Here is a 23628-nt window from a genome sequence, read left to right as displayed (position 1 = left end):
TCGGATATGACTGTGCAACTGAACAACAACAGTAAGGCTTGGATGGGAGAGATGAGGCCCCAGGATCACTCAGCATAAGAGATGGAGCTGGATTTGAACCCAGTTTTGCAGGGCACCAGGGCCCACACTCAGATGCTCTACAATTGGGACCAGTCAGTCCTGACGCTGGTTGGTGTCCCCAGAGCAGACAAGGTCCCTGTGGGCAGCAGCGGGCACCTTCTTGTCAACAAGCAAATAATCGTCAAGTGCAGTGCCAGGAGCCTGGACTTGGTGGGACCCAGACATACTGGAAACTCCCACCACACTGTTCAGGAACATTCCAAGCCAAGTTCACATGGAGGCCCAGAATAGAGTGTCTTGGCCAAAAAAGGAAAATGATTCCATTACATGAGAACTGAAAATAGAGGGTTAAAGCAAGAATATTTCCTCATGATTATTTTGGCCCCTTCAGTCAGTACAATGTTCTTTTGAACAGAAGAATGTCTGTACTCTGGAGGGAATTCTTGTATCACATCCTTGCTGACAGAGCTCACAATATTTATTGAGAGTTTCAGCTGTCACTTCTGTATAAATAAACAGGATGAAGTGGGCAGCCAACTCTGCATGAGGGATATTTTTAGATGGGGGTGGAGGGGTTGGCTTTGCAGACTGGAAGGATATTTCAAGGAGAAAGTGCTTGGCCCCAGGATGGCCCACCACTGGCTCAGCCTCAGCATGTGCCCGGTCTGTGGTCCCTGGTGCCACAGTTTCCTGAGTCAGGGGTTCTTCCCATTCTGGCAATGCCTCCTTCAAGGGATATCCCAGCTCTATTCCTCAGGCAGAGCATAGGGGACAACATTGAGGACTGACTGTGTCACTGTGTCTGCACCACACCTAAAACAACCCGTCAATTTGATGGGTCTGAGGTGGGGAAGAAGACAACCATTCAAACCAGAGGTGGTAACATGTATCCCTGTAGTTGGCCAACCACAAGCTCAAAAGCCTGGTCTTTGGTTTTCAATGACCCCTGACACACTTTCACTTACCTCGTACCAGGCTTCTGACATGTACTAATTCATTTTTTCACAATGAGACCCAGTCTGTCCTGACTTCCTGTAGGTTTTCCCACTTCCATTTTCTACTCGGGAACGTGTGTCCTTGTTCTCTTCGAAAAACCGCACGCCCCTGTGGGCATGGCTCCTGCACACCCTCCACCGCTTCTGCCCCCTCCATCCATTTAGATGGTCCTGTGGACTGAGGGAGGCCTCGTGTGCACGTGGGGTCATGGCCCAAAGGGCAAGCAGGGCAGGAAAAAAAAAGTGATCTAGCGATCGAGAGACCGTATGATAGAAGCAGTGGCAGAGGGGTGCTTGGGTGCTGGAGGGACCCCGATCTTTTCCCTTCGGCTGTTCAATACACGCCTGAGTGTCTCCTCAATGTCGGTTTATGGCTTCTGCTCTGTGTACTCATTTCCTGTCCTAAAATAAGGAAAAGCACGTTTTGTAAATCTTCATTTTACTGGGAGGAATTCTTCCTTTCTTTGTGTGGGTCCAAAGTTCCTTCTGTTATATTCTTTTGACTGAAGAACTTTAACATTTCTTGTAACACAGGTCTGCTGACCATGAACTCGATAAGCTTTTTTCTGAAAAGGTCTTTATTGAAAGCTCATACTTCAACTATTTTTGCTGAGTAAAGGATTCTGGGCAGACAGGGGTTTGTGGCCCTTCCCTCTACCCCTCCCCTCATCCCCACCTAGTACGTGAAAACTGCCACCCGTTGTCTTCTGGCTTGCATAGTCTCAGTAAGAGGTCTGCTGTAGTTCACATCACATAGTCCTCTGTAGATGTCTCTTTTTTTCCTGAATGACTCCAAGATTCTTTTCTTGGATTTTTTTTCTTCACCATTGACTTTAATACCTAGGTGGCTGTTGTTGCTGTTACTTTGCTTTTTTGTTCTGCTTGGTGGCGGGGGCGGGAGGGGGGTGTCTCTGGCCCTTCTTGGACTTATGGTTTTTCATCTCACTATTTTTGGAAAATTCTCAGCCATTATCTCTTAAGTGTTTCTTCTGCCCCATTTCTTCTCCTTTTGGAATTCCAATTACAAGTTGGAGATGACATCATTGACAGTGCTCTTAATTTATCACAACTGTCAGATGCTCTATGTTTTCCTTTTTGTTTCAGCTTGGGCAATTTCTGTTCACCCATCTTCAGGTTCACTAGTTCTTTCCTCAGATGCCAAGTCTGATGATGCCTCATCAAGATGGACTCTCTGATACTGTGGGGTTTCCTCCCCCAGCATTTCTCTTTAACTTTCTTACAGTTCCATCTCTGCTGAAATTCTCTGTTGGTGCATCTTGTCTACTTTCTCAACTAGATCCTTTATCATCTTAGTATTTTCAAGTCCCTGTATGATAGTTACCATATCTGGGTCATCTCTGAGTCAGAGTCTGTTGATTGTTTTATCTTTTGACAATAAGTCTTAATGTTTTATTGAATGCTGAACTTGCATGTTTGGAAGAGAAGAGATTGAGACAAATAGTATTTACATGTGGAAATAGGTAAGCCTCTTGTGTCAGGCTGTTATTATGGGATTTAAGTTGATCTTGTGAGGAGTAGAGCTGGGTCTGGGATTTATTGTTGCTATGGTTTCCTTCAGAGCATGATAGACTTCAAAGACCTCTGGCAATGGGCCCCCATTGCCTTGTGCTGAGGGTGGGGCTGGAGAATTTTTGTCTGTGGACTGTGTCCCACCCTGCACACCTGTGCCACAGAGTAGGTCTCTCTACCCCTCCCTGTGGCAGAGTACTGTTGCTTGTTATTTTATGCCAGATTTATTTTGGTAGAGAGGAAGAGACATTCCCTTGTCCTGGTCCAATCTCAGCTTAGAAAAGCCCTACACCATCAACCTCCTCCCTGTGGCAGCCAGACTCTGCCCTGTATCTGTGGGGGCTTGGGTGGGAGATTCCTGCCCCTCCCCCAGAGGTGTGGTATCATGCAGGTTTCTAGGTCCAGAATGGTTTCCTACTATCCTCCCAAGGGAAAAGAGTTTTTCCTACCCTTCTCCCAGCCATGGTGTGTCTTCTTGTGCCCTGGGGCTGACGGCTGTGCCATCCCTCTCTCAGCAGCTCAAGGCTTAGCTTCCTGGAGCTAAGGGTCTGGGAGGGCTTCAGTCCTGTTCAGCTGCAGCCACAGAGACTTGAATAGGTAAATGCACTCCCATGTTCAAAGCAGCAGAATCTGTTCATCGGGATCAGCTTTTCTCATCCTTCAGGGGCCCAAGGCAGTGTTGCGCTTATGTGAGAAGGCTTTGGGAAATGTGTGGTGTTCGTGCCTGCCCCTAGCATTTCTTATGTGCTCCCCCTGGAGCCTCATGGGAAAGAGCAAAGAGTCACGGACCACCAGTGCACCTGGGGCCCCAGGAATTCCGGACTGACCCCCCAGCCCACCCTGAACCCTGGGCAGCTCATTATTATGCAGCTGGCATAGCAGCTGCATCCTCCTCACACCGCCTTGCTCCTCTGAAGCTCAGGTCACATTGCTGACTTGCAGTCTCAGCTCTCTGATGGACTCAAGAACATCGATGACTTTGTAGTGTCTTCCGTTTTGTTGGTTGTCGTTCAAAAGGAATCAGCACTCTGTGTTGCTTTTTCCATCCTAAGCAGAAGTGATACCTCTGGAAACAACATTTTCATTTCCCCAACATTGAATCTTCATTTATTTTTTAAAAATTGACTCAAAAAATCAAACACAAGCTTATGATATGATCCAGCAATTTCTGGCTTCTGAATATGCAGCTGAAAGAATTGAAAGCAGAGACCTGAATAGGTAATTGAACTACATGAACTGCTGCATGAACGCCCATATTCAAAGTAGCAGCACTTGTCACGACAGTTAAAACACAGAAGCAACCCAAATGCCCGTCGATGAGCAGATAAGCAAAATGAAGTCTGTACAAGCAGTGTATTATTCAGCCTTAAAAAGGAAGGGAACCCTGTCATATGCGACAACATGGATGAACCTCAAGGACATTCTGTTCAGTGAAATAAGCCAATCACAAAAGGACAAAAGTGTATGAGCCCACTTATGTGAGCTACCTAGAGTCACCAGATTTCACAGAGATACAAGGCAGGAGTTGCCAGAGACTAGAGGGAAGACAGGTGTGTTTAATGGGGACAGATTTTCTGTTTGGGAATGAAATAGTTCTGGAGACGGATGGTGGCGATGGTTGCACAACAATGCCACTATACTTAATGCCATTGGACTATACAGTTAAAAAGGGTTGAAATGGTAAATTTCATGTTATTTATATTTCAGCATCAGTCGGTCAGTCAGTTCAGTCTCTTAGTCGTGTCTGACTCTTTGCGACCCCATGAATCGCAACACACCAGGCCTCCCTGTCCATCACCATCCCCCGGAGTTCACTCAGACTCACGTCCATCGAGTCAGTGATGCCATCCAGCCATCTCATCCTCGGTCGTCCCCTTCTCCTCCTGCCCCCAATCCCTCCCAGCATCAGAGCCTTTTCCAATGAGTCAACTCTTCGCATGAAGTGGCCAAAGTACTGGAGTTTCAGCTTTAGCATCATTCCCTCCAAAGAAATCCCAGAGCTGATCTCCTTCAGAATGGACTGGTTGGATCCCCTTGCAGTCCAAGGGACTCTCAAGAGTCTTCTCCAACACCACAGTTCAAAAGCATCAGTTCTTCGGTGCTCAGCTTTCTTCACAGTCCAACTCTCACATACATACATGACCACTGGAAAAACATAGCCTTGACTAGATGGACCTTAGTTGGCAAAGTAATGTCTCTGCTTTTCAATATGCTATCTAGGTTGGTCATAACTTTTCTTCCAAGGAGTAAGCATCTTTTAATTTCATGGCTGCAGTCACCATCTGCAAAAAATAGAGTCTGACACTGTTTCCCCATCTATCTGCCAGGAAGTGATGGGACCAGATGCCATGATCTTAGTTTTCTGAATGTTGAGCTTTAAGCCAACTTTTTCACACTCCTCTTCCACTTTCATCAAGAGGCTTTTTAGCTCCTCTTCACTTTCTGCCATAAGGGTGGTGTCATCTGCATATCTGAGGTTATTGATATTTCTCCCAGCAATCTTGTTTCCAGCTTGTGCTTCTTCCAGCCTAGCATTTCTCATGATGTATTCTGCATATAAGTTAAATAGGCAGGGTGACAATATCCAGCCTTTACGTACTCCTTTTCCTATTTGGAACCAGTCTGTTGTTCCATGTCCAGTTCTAACTGTTGCTCCTGACCTGCATATAATTAGAACAAAACGTATTGGTTCTTGGTGTGTACCAGGGACGCTTCTAGGCACTGGGATTACAGAGGTGAACAAACAGCATCACTATCCTTATGGTGTTTATACTCAATAAGCAAAAAGAATGCATAACCTACCAGAGTGAAGGGTGACAGCACTATGGCACAATTCCAGAGAGGTGGGAAGATGAGGCGTTGGGGTGAAGGTAGGGTGGGAAACCTCATGACAAGTCCGGTGGACTGCTGGGGGAGCCTCCAGGCTGGGGTGGTCTTCACGGGGTAATGGGGATGGCAAGGGGCTCAAAGGGCTGAAGCTCACTTTTCCAGACTTCCTTCTGAAGATGCTTGGCTGGTCCACCTTCTAGTCTGCCCTTGGTGTGACATCATAGCTCCTAGAATCCCTTAGCTCCAGCTTGCCTCCTGGGGTCTGGCCACACGCTTCCCTCCCCAACCCCCCCCCGCCCAACACACACACACACACATCCAGGAGCCTTCCAGGACCTTTGTCTCTAGAACCAGTCACCACCTCAGGGCCTGGGCTTCGGCGGAGCTCATCACAGTGGGGAGTAGGGTGGAGAGCCCCCGGCTCGAGTCCCCCCTGGGTCCTCTGCCCACCAGGGCCTGACCACCTGCTTTTCCACCTACAGGAGCTACAAGGAACTCTCCAACTGCACCAGGCACGTGGTGCAAACACTGGACTGCTTCTGGCCAAACGCAGAGGTGGACAAGTTCTTCCTCGCCGTCCACCAGCGCTTCTTCAGAAACTGCCCTGTCTCAGGCAGGGCCTTGCAGGACCCACCCAGCAGTGTCCTCTGCCCCTTCATCGTGGTCCCCATCCTGGTGACCCTGTTCATGACAGTGCTGGTGGTCTGGAGGAGCAAGCGCCCGGAGGGCATCGTGTAGGCCGTTGGGGGAGGGCTGCCTGCTCACAGAAGCTGCAGAGTGGGTGGGAGGGTGGGCATGGAGGCCCAGCCTGACCAAGGCTTCTGGAGCCCCAACGGCAGAGCGGACCCCCCAAGCCCCTCTTCTACCGAGAAGAGCTCACCCCGGAATGCCAGCCAGAGTGGTCAAGCACAGGCGTTGGCCTGGGAAGGCAGCCCAGGGGCCGAGAGGGAGTGGGCGCAGCTGTTGGTCTTGCTGGGGTGGTCTGAGCTGTCTCCCAATAACCCCCACCGCACTCGCTTCCTGCCTGTTGCCAGACTATGGAGACGTATTTGCGATTAAAGGACGTCCTTGAATCCGGGCAGCGTCCTTCTTTCTGGGTGTGGACCAGTGGGAGTGGAGGGGGCAGACACTCCAGCCCCTCTGGACTTTCTCTGACAGGAGGGGCCCTCGCAGGGACGTCTGCGGGGGAGGGTGACGGCGAGGCCCCGCATCCTGGTGACCCCCGCTCGGCCCCAGACACTGTCTGGACCTCAGTGAGCTGGGACGCCACCCCAGACCAGGCTGGGTCTGCTCGGTGTTCACGGAGGCCCCTCCCCAAAGACGGCTCGCCAGCCCTCAGGCCCCTTCTGTCCCCCAGGCTTTACAGCGGCTGTTTCCTCTGCTCCCCTCAGGCTGCGGCAGCACGTGCTTCCCAGGCTCCTGCTTACCACCAGGCTTTTAGAAGGTTCTGGAAACCCAAAGGGCGTGCCCTGCACCGTCCCTCCCAGATGTCCCCAGAGCTCAGCCTGCTCCTCCGGGGTCCCCACAGCCCTAGCCGGCTGCAGTGCCTCCAGCCCAGGAACTGCCACGGCCTCCGGGCTCTCGAGTCCACACTCCCGGCCTTGGGGCCCTCCTTGGCTCCCCGCGGGGAGACTAGGTGCCGTCGCCTGGGTGGAGGTGTGATGCTCGGCCTCCAGCAAAGGAGCCAGAGGCGGGGCGGGGGAGGGAAGGACCGGAGCAGAGGGCGGGCTCAGAGGGAAGCTCCGGAGAGCGGGCGGCCCTCCCGGAGGGAGCCCCTCTGCCCGGGAAGCCTTCCAGAGGCAGCTTTGGGGCTGTGGTGACTTCAAGGACAGGCCCCACCTCTCCCCATGTGCTTTGCTGGCAGGAGGGGTGTGGGGTGTGAGAGGTGGGGTCGGGTGAGCTGTGAGGTCTGGGGTGTGAGGTGATGGGATGAGGTGTGAGGTGTGGGGTGTGAGGTGATGGGGTGAGGTGTGAGGTCTGGGGTGTGAGGTGTGAGGTGATGGGCTGAGGTGTGAGGTCTGGGGTGTGAGGTGTCAGGTGATGGGGTGAGGTGTGAGATCTGGGGTGTGAGGTGATGGGGTGAGGTGTGAGGTCTGGGGTGTGAGGTGATGGAGTGAGGTGTGAGGTCTGGGGTGTGAGGTGTGAGGTGATGGAGTGAGGTGTGAGGTCTGGGGTGTGAGGTATCAGGTGATGGGGTGAGGTCTGAGGTGTGAGGTGATGGGGTGAGGTGTGAGGTGTGGGGTGGGTGGTGATGGGTGTGAGGTGATCGGGTGTGAGGTGATGGGGTGAGGTGTGAGGTCTGGGGTGTGAGGTGTCAGGTGATGGGGTGAGGTGTGAGGTCTGGGGTGTGAGGTGTGAGGTGATGGGGTGAGGTGTGAGGTGATGGGGTGAGGTGTGAGGTCTGGGGTGTGAGGTGCGAGGTGATGGGGTGAGGTGTGAGGTCTGGGGTGTGAGGTGAGGTGTGAGATCTGGGGTGTGAGGTGATGGGGTGAGGTGTGAGGTCTGGAGTGTGAGGTGTGAGGTGATGGGGTGAGATGTAAGGTGTGAGGTGATGGGGTGAGGTGTGGGGTGGTTGGGTGGTGATGGATGTGAGGTGCGAGGTGATGGGGTGAGGTGTGGGGTGATCAGGTGTGAGGTCTGGGGTGTCAGGTGTCAGGTGATGGGGTGAGGTGTGAGGTCTGGGGTGTGAGGTGTGAGGTGATGGAGTGAGGTGTGAGGTCTGGGGTGTGAGGTGTGAGGTGATGGGGTGAGGTGTGAGGTCTGGGGTGTGAGGTGAGGTGTGAGATCTGGGGTGCGAGGTGATGGGGTGAGGTGTGGGGTGGGTGGGTGGTGATGGGTGCGTGGTGTGAGGTGATCAGGTGTGAGGTCTGGGGTGTCAGGTGATGGGGTGAGGTGTGAGGTGTCAGGTCTGGGGTGGGGTGGCTGATGGGTGGGGGTGGTGCTAGGGTGGGGGGTGGCTGGTAGGGGTATGGAGAGGATCACCCTTGGTGGAAAGGCCTCTCCTGCCTTGGCTCATCCTTAATTGGCCACGCACTTCTGCACCACTGACAGCCAGCTGATTAATAAGACTTTCCAGCTTTGACCAAGGGAAGGAACCTTTGCAGGACGGCAGGCCGCTTGTCCCTCAGGTTGCCCTATGCAGCGCCTGAGGACCATTTTCCCTTAGAAGAAAATGACTGCCGGGAACTGGTCACTACAGGTCAGAGGATGGCTCGATTAGAAGAATGTGTTTTCCAAGCACTCTCCTCTGAAAGGTCTAATCTGAAAGCTGTCACCTAATTTCGTTGTCAGAATGTCACGTGTTCTGGAAAAACGACTGTGGATCTATTTTTAAACCTTTGAAAGTGTATTTCCTGTCATCATGGCCTGTGAAAAATAATCACATTAACCCTGACAGAGAAGGCCAAGTTCAGCCTCAGGACAGCCTCCTCACTGTCCACACTAACCCTAGGGCTCCATGCCTCCAACTCCTCCTCCACAAAGTGGGGAGGGTGGTGGGGTCCTCCTTGAAGGGTGAGGCGTTGATTAAGCAGAATGTCTTAGCCCTGGTTTTCTTGAGACGCCCAGACCTGATTCCCCATGAGGCATTTGCCTGTCAGGGCGGCACCTAGGAGCTGGGGAAGGTCCCAGATGCCACATGATCTAAGAAGGGTCGGCAAAGCCACAGGGGTCTCTACACCAAAACCTGTGCCTTGGAGTCCTGGGGAACAGGCCTGCCTTGACCCACCCACCTCCTGTCTTGGGAGTGACCCTGTGAAGTGTGGCCTCAAGGTAAAGCCCCAGTGGGTCCCAGAGCCATCAGTGGGCCCAGGGCAGCCCCGCTTCTGGTGATGAAGGGGCAGGGAGAAGCATCCTCAGGAACCACCCCTGCAAAGCACAGACGGTGTGAACACTAAACACAGTCATTACTTTAAAATTATCCTAGCTAATGGAAGAGGGCAGCAGAGGATGGGATGGTTAGATAGTATCACCACCAACTCAATGGACAGGAATCTGAGCAAATTCCAGGAGACAGTAATGGATAGGGAAGCCTAGTGTGCTGCAGTCCATGGGGTCGTGAAGAGTTGGACACGACTTAGTGACTGAACAGCAACAATGGAAGGGTGACTGATAATTATTTATCAAGTTTATTAAATGTGATTTTGTTGTTGTTGTTGTTGTTTAGTTTTTTATCTCTTGGTGGTGCTATGCGGCATGTGGGATCTTAGTTCCCTGACCAGGGATTGAACTGTGTCCCCTGCATTGACAGCATCCCCTGCATTGAGCCACTGGACTGCCAGGGAAGTCCCTAATATGTCTTAAAGCATCAAAAATTGGGTTTTGACTTTAGAGACTAATTTGTTTTAATTGAAGCATAGTTGATTTACACCGTGGTGTTAGTTTCTGGTGTACAACAAAGTGATTCAATTATAAATATGTATATACATTATTTTCAGATTCTTTTCCATTATAGGTTATTACAAGATATTGAATATAGTTCCCTGTGCTATGTAGTAGGATCTTGTTAACTTACTTTATACATAGTAGTTTGTATCCACTAACCCCAAACTCTTAATTTATCCCTCCCCCCTCTTTCTCCTTTGGTAACCAAAACATTGTTTTCTGTGTCTGTGAGTCTCTTTTGTAAATAAGCTCATTTATATCATTTGTTTCCGATTCCACACATAAGTGATATTCTATGGCGTTTGTCTGTCTCTGATTTCACTTAGTATGATCATCTCCAGGTCCATTCATGTTGCTGCAGATGGTATTATTTCATTCTTCTCATAACTGAGTAACATAGGAAACAGAGTCCTGCAGTGTTTGTCTTTCTGTGGCTGGCTTATCTCATTTAGCATAATGCCCTCACAGTTCATCCATGCTGCCACAGATAGCAGGACTGCTTCCCCTTTAAGGCTGAGTAACATTCCACTGTATGGATAAACCACACTGTGTTTCTCCCTTCATCTCTCGATGGACACAGCTTGGCTACTGTGGATAATTTCTAAACATTTAGGTTTGACTTGGAATGCATGTTTATAAGTACATTTGGGTCCATGTGCACCTGACTAGAACTTTCCTGCTGGTGACATAGCTCTGCTGTGAAGCTTTAGGGGGACCCAGAGAGCGTTCAGGGTTCTCTTCCTCATCAGCTCACTGGTCTTGACTGGAATAGAGGCCAGACTTTGCCCTCACCAAGGGGCTTTCCGTCTAGTCCAGGTTCATGGTCAGTTCAGTTCAGTTCAGTCGCTCAGTCATGCCCAACTCTTTGCGACCCCATGAGGTGCAGCGCTCCAGGCCTCCCTGTCCATCACCAACTCCCAGGGTCTACCAAACCCATGTCCATTGAGTCAGTGATGCCATCCAACCATCTCATCCTTCTCCTCTCGCCCTCAATCTTTCCCAGCATCAGGGTCTTTTCAGGTGAGTCAGCTCTTTGCACCAGGTGGCCAAAGTACTGGAGTTTCAGCTTCAACATCAGACCCTCCAATGAACACCCAGGACTGATCTGTATTTGCGATTCACAGGGCCGAGGGCAACGAACCCAACACCAGCAAATATGCTTAGTGAGAACTGAAAAACCAAAGTGGAATTTTTGTGTTATTTGTGTGAGATTGTCTTATAAAAAATAATCATGTAAGCAAAAACAAATGACTTTCTTATTATGGCTGGCCCTTCTGTGTCCTTGGATACAGAGGACCAGGTATGAGCCTCTGCAGATCTTGGGGCGTGCAGGGGTCCTGAACCCCATCCCTCGTGGTCACTGAGGGACAACTGTCATTTCCTAGTCCTGCCTTTAGTAAATTCCCATGAGCCAGGTGGCTTAACACAGAATGTGTTCCCTCACAGTTTTCTGGAGGCTAGAGATCCCAGGATCAAGGTCTTGCCAGGGCCACAGTCTCGCTGAGGGCTCCAGGGGAGCCTCCTTCTGGCCTCTGGTCATCCTGGGCATCCCTCAGTGTTCCCCAGCTTGGCCCACCAGTTCCACCACCTTCTCTGTGTGTCTTTGTGTCTTCTCTTCTTGTAAGAAGAGCCCCAGGTCGCAGGCGCCGGGGTGGAAGTCAGTTCAGAGCCGTGATACGGGGGTCCCAGGGCCAAACTCCAGCTTGTTGGGGTCTGCTTGGACCTCTGTCCAAGCAGTGTGGCTCTGAGCAGTTTCTTCACTCTCTGATCAGTTTCTGTGCTCGGAAAAGGTTATCCCTCATCAATCATCAGCCACATCCCAAGGACTGCTTACACCAGAGAGCAGGCTCCTGGCCGGAGGACCCACGTGTTTGTGGAGGGAGGTGCAGGTTGTGGCTGGGGGCCTTTGAGAGAGGAAAGATGTTTTAAGCCACTTTTGTCTCTTTTATGAGCATAACTGCTCTTTGGTTCCTTGCAGAATAACTTTAGGAGATATCTGTGGTACTTTTCAAGGCTATTTTTGGAGGTGCACTTGGATCTGACTTTGGTTTCTTCTTCATGGGACCATGCTGAGAGGGGCGGGGAGGTTGCCTGTCTTTTGCGTCAGTCGTGTGGGACTCTTTGCAGCCCCGTGCACTGTAGCCCACCAGGCTCCTCTGTCCCTGGGATTCTCCAGGCAAGAAGACTGGAGTGGGCTGCCATTTCCTTCTCCAGGAGATCTTGCCATCCAGGGGCTGGGCAAGAACCCAGCTCTTCTGCATCTCCTGCACTAGTGGGTGGATTCTTTACCACGGAGCCACCTGGGAAGCCCATTATATGAGGATCATGGGATGATGTCCAAACAGCCTCGAAGTAACAGGTTTGTTGGATACTGGAGTGGGTAGCCATGCCCTTCTCCAGGGGATCTTCCTGATCCAAGGATCGACCCGGGTCTCCTGCATCGCAGGCAGATTCTTTACCACTTGAGCCAAGTTCCCTGGTGGCTTCCCTGCCCATCTTTCCTCGGGTCTCTAAAGGTGAAACAGGGAGAAGGGACAGCAGGTTGATGGCAACCTAAGGAACAGTTTGCTGTGCAACCTTAAAAGCATTCCCCACTCACCCACCCTAGCCACAATCCCTGGGCTGTGGATGGCCACCCCTCAGATGAATCCCCTTCCCAACAGACACACAAACTCGCAGGAGGCCAGACAGTTTGCTCCCTGACTGTTCTCTGAGTGGGGGCAGGAGGCAGGTGGGGGGATGTCCCTGCAGGTCAGTGCAGACCATCATCACAAAGGCAGCTGCATCCCAGTGTCCACCCAGGCTGCCCAAGGTCACACCAGGAGGCTACTCAGACTCTCATCCTGGCACCCTCTCCTTGCTAGAAAGAGTCCATGTTGAAAAAATAAACAGCTTCCTAGGTGGCGCTAGTGGTAAAGAACCCACCCGCCAGTGCAGGATGTGGGTTGGATTACTGGGTTGGGAAGATCCCCTGGAGGAGGAAATGGCAACCTGCTCCAGTCCTCACCTGGAGAATCCCAGGGAGTGAGGAGCCGGGCGGGCTACAGTCCATAGGGTTGCACCGTTGGATGCGAGTGAAGTGACTTAGCACACACAGCATAGAGACGATGGCACCAAACTGCCTGCGATCGGATTGAATCCCAGCTGTGCAGTAAAACTGGTGAGGCAGGGTGCTCGGCCCCGCTGGGCCTCGGTTTCCTCACCTGCAAAGGGAAGGCTGTAGGTACCCTGGGGAGTCGCATAGACAGCCCTTGGCCCTGTGTCCTATGCCTTCTACGTGCTCTTTAACTTGGCCATGGTGCTGCGCCCTCACGAAGGATCTGGGCGCCGAGGGCTGCGGGTGTGCGTGAATGCCTGTCCTGGGTGTCTATTTCTGTCTCTCGGGTGGCCCCAGCCCCAATGCACGGAGGGCGGGAGGTGTGTGGAAGGGACAAGCATCATGATGACGATGACAGTTCAAGGGGTGACGTTAGGGACTGCCCCCCACTGCTGGGGTCCACCACACTCGGTGTAGAGCAGAGCTATGTTAGCCTGCTGGGGCTCCCATAGCCCAGCACCATGGCCTGGGCAGCTTAAACGGCACAAGGGCATTTTCTCCCAGTCCTGGAAGCAGGAAATCCAAGATCAAGGCATCATGGGTTGGTTTCTCGTGAGGCCACCCTCCTCGGTTTGTAGATGGTCATCTTCACGTGGCCATCCCTCTGTGCATAACCGTGTCCTAATTTCCTTTCCTTATGACACCAGTTGTGTGGAGTTAGGACACACCTCACCTTATCACCTCCTTCAAGACCCCATCTCCAAATTTAGCCACATTCTGAACAGTTGGGGACCAAGACTTCACACATGATTGCAGCGAGGCACGCACAGCCCAGCACCCACAAGAGTCCGCCTTCCCCAACCACTGAACTGCCACTCAGGTGGTGGTCAGCTTTCCCAGCCGACCACAGCAACCAGTTTAAGCTGTGATGGAACGAAAGGGCTGTAATTCACCATGAACATTCGTAGGAAACAGCGTTGTAGCAAGGCAATTGCTACAGAAACATCTCAAGGTCAAGTAAAAACCTCCTTTAAGACGCATTGCACATTCGTGCCGGGGGAGAGCAGGGCTGCAGGGGCAGGGCAGGGTCTTGGTGGGATTCCTAAGAGGTCCCCGGAGCTGCTGCGTTCAAGGGCATTGGCTGCTTGGCAACATAGACTTTTCATCTTGTCTCATCTTTTGAAGAATAGATAGTTCCCTTCTTGCCTGTTGCCCGTGTTCCTGCACAATCTTTTTTTTTTTTTTTTTTTTGGTGGAGTGGGGCTAGAAACAGAACAGAGAAATGAAGGGCTAAGGAGAGAGGAGGGGAAAGCACAGATATTTTTCTTGAGTTAACTGGGTCAACCATCAGAGAGCAGGGAGAAGAGGAAGACTGTTAGAGAATATTAAAGAGATGCCGGCAGAATCAGCCTGCTGTGAGGCGAGGGAAGGAGGGCGGGCAAGGGCAGCCTGGGCCTGCTTCCTGAGGGTGAGGGCGAGAGATGCCGGCCAGCCACCTGCAGCAGGCCAGGCCCAGGGAAGCACTGAGCTGGTGTCCAGCCGCTGTTAGGGATGCTCGCTCGATTCATTTCTGCTCTCCTAGCCTCATCAGCCCCGGAGGTGGGGTCCAGTTTGCAGATAAGGGGACTGAGGCACAAGGAGATGCCAGCACATGGGCAGCTGCCCTGAGCGTGGGTGCTGGACCTGGGGTTCTGAAGCCGGGGGCCTTCTGGCTCCCAGACCCCCGGTTCTATCACCTGTGCCGCCTCCCTTGGTTCAGGAGAAGGGAAACCAGTCAGGAGCTAGGGGCTCCAGGAGGGTGAGGGCAAGGAAGCGTGGGTCACTACTGGGTATGTGCGTCTCCAGGTGGGCTCCCTTCTACAGGACTCATACCCCTACATCCCCAAGCCCTGCTGGGCTATCTCTGCCCCTGGGGGCGCCCCCCCCCCCACACACACACACAGCAGCCTCATGACTGAGCCTTTTGGGAAGCCACGGGGTGGAGAACAATGTGGGGAGCCCCATCCAGGCCTCTGCAGCTCCACGAGGTGCCCTGGCTCTCCATGGCCCAGCAGGTCAGAGGAAGGCTCTACGTCTTGCCCGGAGGAAGAGACTGGGAGGCCTCTTGGTTCTTCCACGCCACCTCTTTGTAAGTCTCCTTGCCTCTCAGCTGTCTGTACCCCCAGGAAGGATGACTACTCGGCCCCTCAACCAGAGCAAGCTATCCTTAAACTTTGGGAACATAAGGCGGCATGTCCAAGGGAGGAATGATTGTATAGCCCAGGAGTCAGGGGCCAGGCAGACCCTCTCCCACAGCCCCCTACCCCTTGCTGCCTCACTCAGTCCCCACATCCTATTAGGCCCCCCAGCCCCTCATCCAAACCCAAGTTCTTTCCATCACCCTTCTTCTCAATCTCCAATTTTCAATTAAAGCAATTCCCCACCCCCCAAAACTGGTACCAATAAAACAGTGAATTTCTAGTGGGTTTGGATGGAGGACTTTCATAATCCATTGTTTCCTTCCTTGTGCTTTTAAGAAGATAACTGTGTTCTAGTTTTCAAGTCCTGGCCCCTGCAGAAGGTCACGCACAGCTTGAAAATGACTTAATAGATCAGGAGAGACAGGCTGGATCAGCACCCACCTAACGGCAGCCTGTACCTGGGCGTCTTTCCAGCCCATTCATCAGCCTGGAGGACACCTAGCTGCCACTGGCTGGGTCCTGACGTGGCTCGCTGGAGAGCCAGGGACTGGAAAGAAAACGGTTGCAGTTGAGACCATGCCTGGCTGGCTTGCCTGGTTTAACAAAGGGAAGAAACGCTGCCGCGAGTGTTCAGCTTACCGCTGGAGGCGCTAGCGAGTCGGAAGCCGTGCGGCGGGGGAGAGTGGAGACAAGTCAGGAAGCGACCCGTCCTCTGAGTCAGAGCGCCTGCCCAGGACCCCTCCTTACGTTTTCTTTCTCATTGCAACCCCTTTCTTTTTTAACTAAAGGCTCAGTCGCATGTACAGCAAAGAAAAGCTAAAGAACTTCCTAGTATTTAAAACAGTGCCCAGCAAATTGTCGGCATTCAAAATATCCATATCCAATTGACTCACTGTAATTAGTAACATCATCGACACAATGGACATGGGTTTGGGTGGACTCCTGGAGTTGGTGATGGACAGGGAGGCCTGGCGTGCTGTGGTTCATGGAGTCAAAAAGAGTTGGACACGACTGAGTGACTGACCTGAACTGAACTGAACTGAATCAGTAACAGTAATTAGTAACAGATACCACCCTTATGGCAGAAAGAGAAGAAGAATTTGATGAAAGAGCCTCTTGATGAAAGTGAAAGAGGAGAGTGAAAAGGTTGGCTTAAAGCTCAACATTCAGAAAACAAAGATCATGGCATCTGGTCCCATCATTTCATGGCAAATAGATGGGGAAACAGTGGAAACAGTGACAGACTTTATTTTTTTAGGCTCCAAAATCACTGCAGATGGTGACTGCAGCCATGAAACTAAAAGACACTTGCCCCTTGGAAGGAAAGCTATGACCAACCTAGACAGCGTATTAAAAAGCAGAGACATTACTTTGCCAACAAAGGTCCATCTAGTCAAGGCTATGGTTTTTCCAGTAGCCATGTATGGATGTGAGAGTTGGACTATAAAGAAAGCTGAGCACTGAAGAATCAAATTGTGGTGTTGGAGAAGACCCTTGAGAGTGGGAGAAGGGGACGACAGAGGATGAGATGACTGGATGGCATCACCGACTCTATGGAGATGAGTTTGAGCACGCTCCGGGAGTTGTGAGGGACAGGGAGGCCTGGCGTGCTGCAGCCCATGGCGTTGCAAAGAGTTGGACACGACTGAGCAACTGAACTGAACTGAATTAGTAACAGTGAATCACAACCTCATCAGCCAGTCCTGTACTGTTAGGCGTTTAACAGTTTAGCAGTATCCCTCTATTTCGCATTGTCGTGCCAGTAATAAATCACTTTTACTATGGAAGTAATCTGCACATTGTAGAAAATACAGATAAACAAAAGAAAAATAGTCTTTATTCTTACCATTCAGGTAATTTTAACACAGGTTTGACATATAATCTTCTAAACTTCAATTTGTACGTAGATACCTGGATGGCAGTAGTGGTGAGAAACCCACCTGCCAATGCAGGAGGCAAGAGACACAGGTTCAGTCCCTGATGCCCAAGGATGCCCTGGAGAAGGAAACGGCACCCCATTCCAGTATTCTTGCCTGGAGAATCCCGTGGACGGAGGAGTCTGGAGGGCTATAGTTCATGGGGCCACAAAGAGTCGGATGTGACTAAGCGCATGGATGATAGATAAACCAAAATAAAATGGGCTTGTACAGTGTTGTAAACGAAGTCTTCAATTTTTAAGATGTAATTTAACAAAATGACTACACAGTTATAAGTTTCTACAGGCAGGGATGTTGTCTGTTTTGTATATAGATATTTATCAACAGTGTTCTGATGGGCATGTCCCTATTCTATTCCTTAAAACAAATGTTTAAAAACAGAATTTGCGGGGCAAGAGGAGGCATGCTTTCTGTGAATATTGCTAGATCTGTCCTGAACATTTGCATCGCCCGCTCGCCAGCATCTATGCAGTCTCCATTCACGTGTGCTGTCGTTGGCGAGTCCGTGTCTCGTTCCCTCGGGGCCAGCCTCTTGTGCAGATACTGCCCACAGGAGTCTTGTGGAGCAAATCACCGCCCAGGCGCTTTGCCCATTTATAGATTACATGCCACAGTAGCACTCTGCTTGCCCAATCTGAGTGTGCACACACTTTCCAAAGGGCTTCCCTGGTGGCTCAGCTAGTAAAGAATCTGCCTGCAAGGCGGGAGACCTGGGTTCGTTTCCTGGGTTGGGAAGGTCCCCTGGAAAAGGGAAAGGCTACTCACTCCAGTATTCTGACCTGGAGAATTCCATGGACTGTATAGTCCATGGGGTCACAAAGAGTCAGACACGACTGAGAGACTCACACACACACACACACACACACACACACACACTCTCTCACACCCTTCTTATATATGGAATCTAAAAAAAATTATACAAATGAACTTAGACAAAAACCAAGGAAATCCGGATAAAGTGTAAACGTTAGTTAATAATGATGTGTATCCATACTGGCTCATTGATTCTAACAAAGGTGCCATACTGATGTAAGGTGTTAAAACTAGTACCGATGGTAGGGGCTGTGTGGGAACTCTGCATTCTCTTTGTAGCTGTTCCGTACATTTAAATCTTTCTTGAAGTAAAAACATTTATTTAGAAAAAGACAGAAACAGTGGCTGGCCCTCTCCCACCGTTCTTTGTGAGTCATCGTCCCTGTAGGTTGTCAAATGGAAATATCTGACACAGCAATTTACAAACCACGCAGAAATGAGTGTGGAGGCGGTTCAAGAGGATGACTTAAATATCAAAGGTCTGAGAGAGACGCTGAGAAAACTGATGGAGAGGTTTTGCAAACATGCCCCTCTTTCCTGGGAAAGTCCAGCCCACTGCGTGGGACGTCACATCACGCTAGCTCACCTCATGGCCACTGAGACCCAGTCCATGCGTGATGGAATCTTTGTTCTAAGAGTTCCCTTGGAGCTGCACTTGGAGCTCAGCCCGTGATGGCCCGGCAGCCAGGGTCCCCGGAAGCCACCCTGGGCTCCTCGGGAGGGATGAGGAGGCACACCAGGGCCCCAGGCCTCCACAGCTCCAGGACAGCTCCAGGCTCCAAATATACGGCCACAACTTGAAGAACACAGACCTCACAGCCAGTATGGATACAAACCATTATTAACTGAAGTTTATACTTTATTCACATCTCCTTGGTTTCCCTCTAAGTCCTCTTACAGTCAAGATCCCACCTAGGACACTGCATGACACTTTGTTGTCGTGTCTCTTGAGGCTCTCCTGGGGTGGGTGGCAGGGGGGCCTCTGTGGTTGCAGGTGCACCACACACCTGAAGCAGGGAAGGGGCTGGACAAGCGTGTGTGTGTGTGTGTGTGTGTGTGTATGTGTGTATGTGTGTGTGAGCTTGGGGGCGGGGAGAGATGGGTGGGAAGGATGGGGTAGTCCACTGTGTGCAAGCAGCAAGATCCCCCACCCGCCTTCCCACCACCTACCCCTGGTCTCACACAGAACTAGCTCTGGCACTGAGCCGTGGGCCACAAAGAAGGCTGCACACCGAAGAACCGATGCCTGTGAGCTGTGGTGCTGGAGAAGGCTCTTGAGAGTCCCTGGGCTGCAAGGAGATCCAACCAGTCCATCCTAAAGGAGATCAGTTCTGAATATTCTTTGGAAGGACTGATGCTGAAGCTGAATCTCCAATAATTTGGCCGCCTGATATGAAGAACTGACTCATTGGAAAAAAACCCTGATGCTGGGAAAGACTGAAGGCAGGAGGAGAAGGGGACAGAGGATGAGATGGTTGGATGGTGTCGCTGACTTGGTGGACATGAATCTGAGTAAGCTCAGGGAGCTAATGAAGAGCAGGAAAGCCTGGCGTGCTGCAGCCCCTGGGGTCACAGAGAGTCGGACACGACATGGCAACCAAACAACAAGCAAACCAAACCAAACTGGGTCCAAAAGGCAAAAATGGCACCAGCAGCCCTTTCCACACCAGTTAATGGTTCAAGAGTGCGCCAAACCCTCTCATCCACAAGCCAGGTTCCAGCTCCCTTCCCCCTCCTCCAGGATCCCGGGCCCAGTTCTGAGTCCCAGAGTGGCCCGCAGGGACCTTACCTACCACAGCTCCATCCTCACTGCCACACCACTCCAGATAAACAGACAATTGAAGAAAAAACCAGCATGTTCACCAGCTGCTGAAAGTTTCTTCCTGTGTCTTTCACCAGTTTTATTTATTTTTTTAATTAACTTTTATTGGGGGATCGTTGCTTTACAATGTTGTGTTAGTTTCTGCCGTAGAGCAACACGAATCAGCTCTGCACGTACATGTATCCCCTCTGTTTTGGGTTTCCTTCCCTTCTAGGCCAGCACACAGCACTGCGCAGAGTTCTCCGTGCTCTGCAGTCAGTTCTCGTTAGTTACCTATTTTATACATACTGGTGTGTGCGCGTCAATCCCAGGCTCCCAATCCATCCCACCCTCTCCCCTCTTTCACCTATTTTCTCATTCCAGTTGAGCTGTGTTGCACAGACCCCTTGCATCAGCTATCTAATGCTGTGTAACAAAGCACCTGCGATTCAGCAATGAAAACAACAGGCGTTTCTTACCTGGTCATAGTCCAGGCATGACCCCCCTGGGCCCTCTGAGGCTGCAGCATCTCACGAGCCTGGAACCCAGGTGTCAGCCGGGCTGCCTTCTCATCCGGAGGCCTAACTGGGGAAGGACCCACGTCCAGGCTCATCCAGACTGTTGGCAGAATTCATCTCCTTTCAGCTGAGTGACAGAAGATGCTGCATTTTGCTGGCTGTCAACTGGAGGCCCCCCTCAGGTCCTTGCTGGGTCCCTTACTAGGTGAACTTCCAGAATACAGCTCCTTATTTACAAGCCAGCAAGGAGACGCTCCAGTGTGTGCTAGCAAGACAGTCTTAGACACATATCCTACTGGAGTCGTGGGGGTAACACCCCACCCCTTCCCTCTATCTTGTGGGTTCTAAGCAAATCACAAACTCCACCCATTCTCAAGTTCAAACAAGGCATGAACTTGCAGCACTCTAGGGTCTGCCTGCCACTTTCCCCACAAGGAGATTTTGAATCTGTTGCAGGGAGGACCCTTGGGGAAGAGTTCTGGGGTGCCACCCTGTCAGGATCAGGGGAGACGTGCAGGGTTTGTGCCCTGGCAGGCTCTCAGATTCACAGTCACTTTGCCCAGAAAGGCAAAAGACATTTGTCCTGGTAAGATCAAAGAGCTGCACCACAGCCAAAGCTTTGCCACGTACGATTACGTGCAGTATTCATGGCAGCCCTGAGTTGTGCAGTGCACACCTGTGCAACTGTCCTTGGCGGCCCTGAGTCACATCTGTACATGGGAGGCTTCTTCAGAGCTGAGCCTCACTGAGGATTAATATCTGGTCTGACTCCAGTTCCACCAACGGACCGTATGTCTGTGCAGCTGAGTTTACTTAACACTACACCCTCTTTCCCAGCTAGTCCTTGACTTTCCTATTCCTCCAACACATCCAGAAAGCTTGAAATATTTTCTCTGGAACTTTTGACTGTTTTCACCCAAGGCGATCCAACATTCACAGCTTCTGGGAGTTTGTTTCTTTTCTTACACTGCTGGGTCGGTCTCTAGAAATGGCGCATCTGTGAGTTGGCGTCCCCATTGAAAACTTTGATCTCTCCAGAGCAACGGTCCTCACGGCCGTCACATTGTAGGGATGGCCCACCCTCATAAAGCGCTTTGGCTCTGGTGTCGCAGCGGCATACTGTGGCACTGATACTATGACATAAAACCTCAAACTGTTACATTAATTCCCAGACATCTTTGCTGTTGTTTGCTGTCTCATTTGTGTCCGACTCTTTGTGGCCCCATGGACCATATAGCCCCCTAGGCTCCTCTGTCCATGGGATTTCCCAGGCAAGAATACTGGAGTGGGTTGCCATTTCCTTCTTCAAGGGACCTTCCCGACCCAGGGATCACACTTGTCCCTTCTGCATTGGCAGGCAGATTCTTCACCACTAGGCCACCTGCAAAGCCCCCAGGCGTCTTTGGCGCAACCCTAGACAGCTTTTCCATTAACAGTAAACAGAATTTTAGGACAGCGATCCCTTTCCTTCTGTCATCCTTAGTTCTTGTAATTCGTAACACCGCTGCCCACTTACGGAGCACTCATCGTGTTTTCTGTGTTTCCCCCAGCGGTCCTCTAAGGCGGTGGCTCAGACGGTAGAGCGCCTGTTTGCACTGCAGGAGACCTGGGCTCAATCCCTGGGTCAGGAAGATTCCTTGGAAGAGAAAATGGTAACCCAGTTCAGTACTGTTGCCTGGAAAATCCCATGGATGGAGGAGCCTGGTAGGCTACAGTCCATGGGGTCCAAAGAGTTAAACACGACTGAGCGACTTCACTTTCACTTTTCACTTAAGGCAGCTACTATTATAAATACCAATTCACAGATGAAAAGACAACAAACTTTGGCTTGGAGAGGCTCAGACTCTTGTGAAGGTTGAGTTGGGACAGTGAGGTCTGCCTGGCACAGGGCCTGCTCCACCTGCGGGACAGCCATACCTGCGTGTTATGAGTGCAGTCCCTCACCTGGGCCCACATGGGCAGCACCCCGGGGTTCCCTCCATCCTCTGGTGCCTGGTTAACGCTGACACTCCTCTCTCCAACCTGCATGAATGTGGGCCGCTGGGACTTGCACACGGCCCATCACCAGTGGGTGGAAAACCAGGCGGGACGCCTTTGGTTCTCATGGTGGATTTATAGCCCTCCCTGGCGCAATGATTTCTGCCAGCTTTAACTTTTTCTTTGACATACGTGATGCCAAATGAAAACAGACTGAGTGAAAAAGTGGCTCTCAATTTCCCAAGCAAAATTTCCATTGTGACTTTGCTCACACGGAGTCCTGCTCTTCCGTAGCTTTCATGCAGCCACCTTTGACCCTGGACAGGAGCCCTGCTGCCCAAGGGCACTGCCCCCACCATATGCCCGCTCCCATGGTTTCCTCCTCCTGGCATGGGCACTGTGCCCTCTCCTGGGTCTGCAAACCTACCCAACCCTTGGCCTCCATCCACTCTTGCCTGTCCTGCTTCTGAGGAAGAAATGCGGGACGCTTGCAGAGACCCTGCAAGCAGCGAAGATCAAGAAACTCCCTGCTTTCAGTGCCCCTGGCAGAGGCAGGGGCAGGTGCGTGAGTGCGGCTGTTGGGAAGCCTGGCCCCCGGTGTTGGGGTTCATTTCAGGAAGGTGAGGGGCCAAACGACTCAGTTCCTTGAGCCCTGGCCTTAGAAAAGAAACCCATTCTCCTGCTCAAAACTCCTCACCTCGTGTCCAGCCCTACGAACCCCGGGCCCCACGAAGGGCCACGTGTCCAGCCCTATGAACCCCTGGCCCCACAAAGGGCCACGTGTCCAGTCTTATGAACCCCGGACCCCACGAAGGGCCACGTGTCCAGCCCTACGAACCCCTGACCCCACGAAGGGCCAGGTGTCCAGTCCTACGAACCCCTGACCCCACAAAGGGCCCTTTGTGCCTTCCAGGGCCATGGTCGGGGGACCAGCCCTGTCTCGGGTGCCCTTGAATTCTTCAGCCCTGCTCCTCCCTGCGCTCCCCAAACCCCCTCCTCACGCTCAGCCGATGACTGGCTTCCTGGTCACCGACACACGCAGGGAACATTCACATGCCCCACACAGGTCCACCTGCGCGGGCGACATGCCCTGCCTTCCCCAGCACTGCAGTGGGCTGGCCACGCTTCTGTCCAAAGCCTCACCTTCTCCTGTTAAGGACATCCCATAAGCAACGACCCTCTGCTTCTCTCTGGCACTCGCAGTGTTTCCCTCTCTAATGGGACAATTCCTACTGATAGCCTACAAATAAACTGCAAAACCTCCCGCCCTTAACAAACCCTCACTAGAAAACCCCCTAAGTCTCTGTTTGGTTACCCTAGACCTCCACTATCCTTTATAGAAAATTCCTCTGAAGCTTTTTCTAACTTGACTGTCTCCAACTCCTTACCCCTGTTTTCTCTTGAAGCCACACAAGGCAGGCTTGCCTCTCCACCACTCCTCTGAAATAGTTCCTGCAGGGACACCAATGATTTCACTGCGGTCAATTATCACATCACCTAAGTTGACCAATCAGAGACTTCCAATGCAGTTTTCTCACCTCTGTGAAGCTTTCAAGGCGTCGTAGCCT

At 51.6% G+C, this 23628-nt stretch overlaps 1 protein-coding gene across 2 annotated transcripts in view; it reads left to right on the top strand.

Annotated features, from left to right (window-relative positions):
* Nucleotides 1–6483, top strand: part of RAMP1 (receptor activity modifying protein 1) — a 41778-nt gene extending 35295 nt beyond the window's left edge. For both annotated transcript variants that reach the window (XM_018040406.1, XM_018040404.1), the window contains one exon: nucleotides 5897–6483. In XM_018040406.1, the coding sequence (XP_017895895.1) occupies nucleotides 5897–6152 (256 nt within the window). In that variant the 3' untranslated portion in view covers nucleotides 6153–6483. The remainder of the gene's footprint in view (nucleotides 1–5896) is intronic.

The sequence above is a fragment of the Capra hircus genome, chromosome 3, assembly GCF_001704415.2.
Source record: "Capra hircus breed San Clemente chromosome 3, ASM170441v1, whole genome shotgun sequence".
Taxonomy (NCBI): Eukaryota; Metazoa; Chordata; class Mammalia; order Artiodactyla; family Bovidae; genus Capra; species Capra hircus.
The sequence above is the reverse complement of the archived record's forward strand: the minus strand, read 5'-3'. Positions and strand labels throughout refer to the sequence as shown.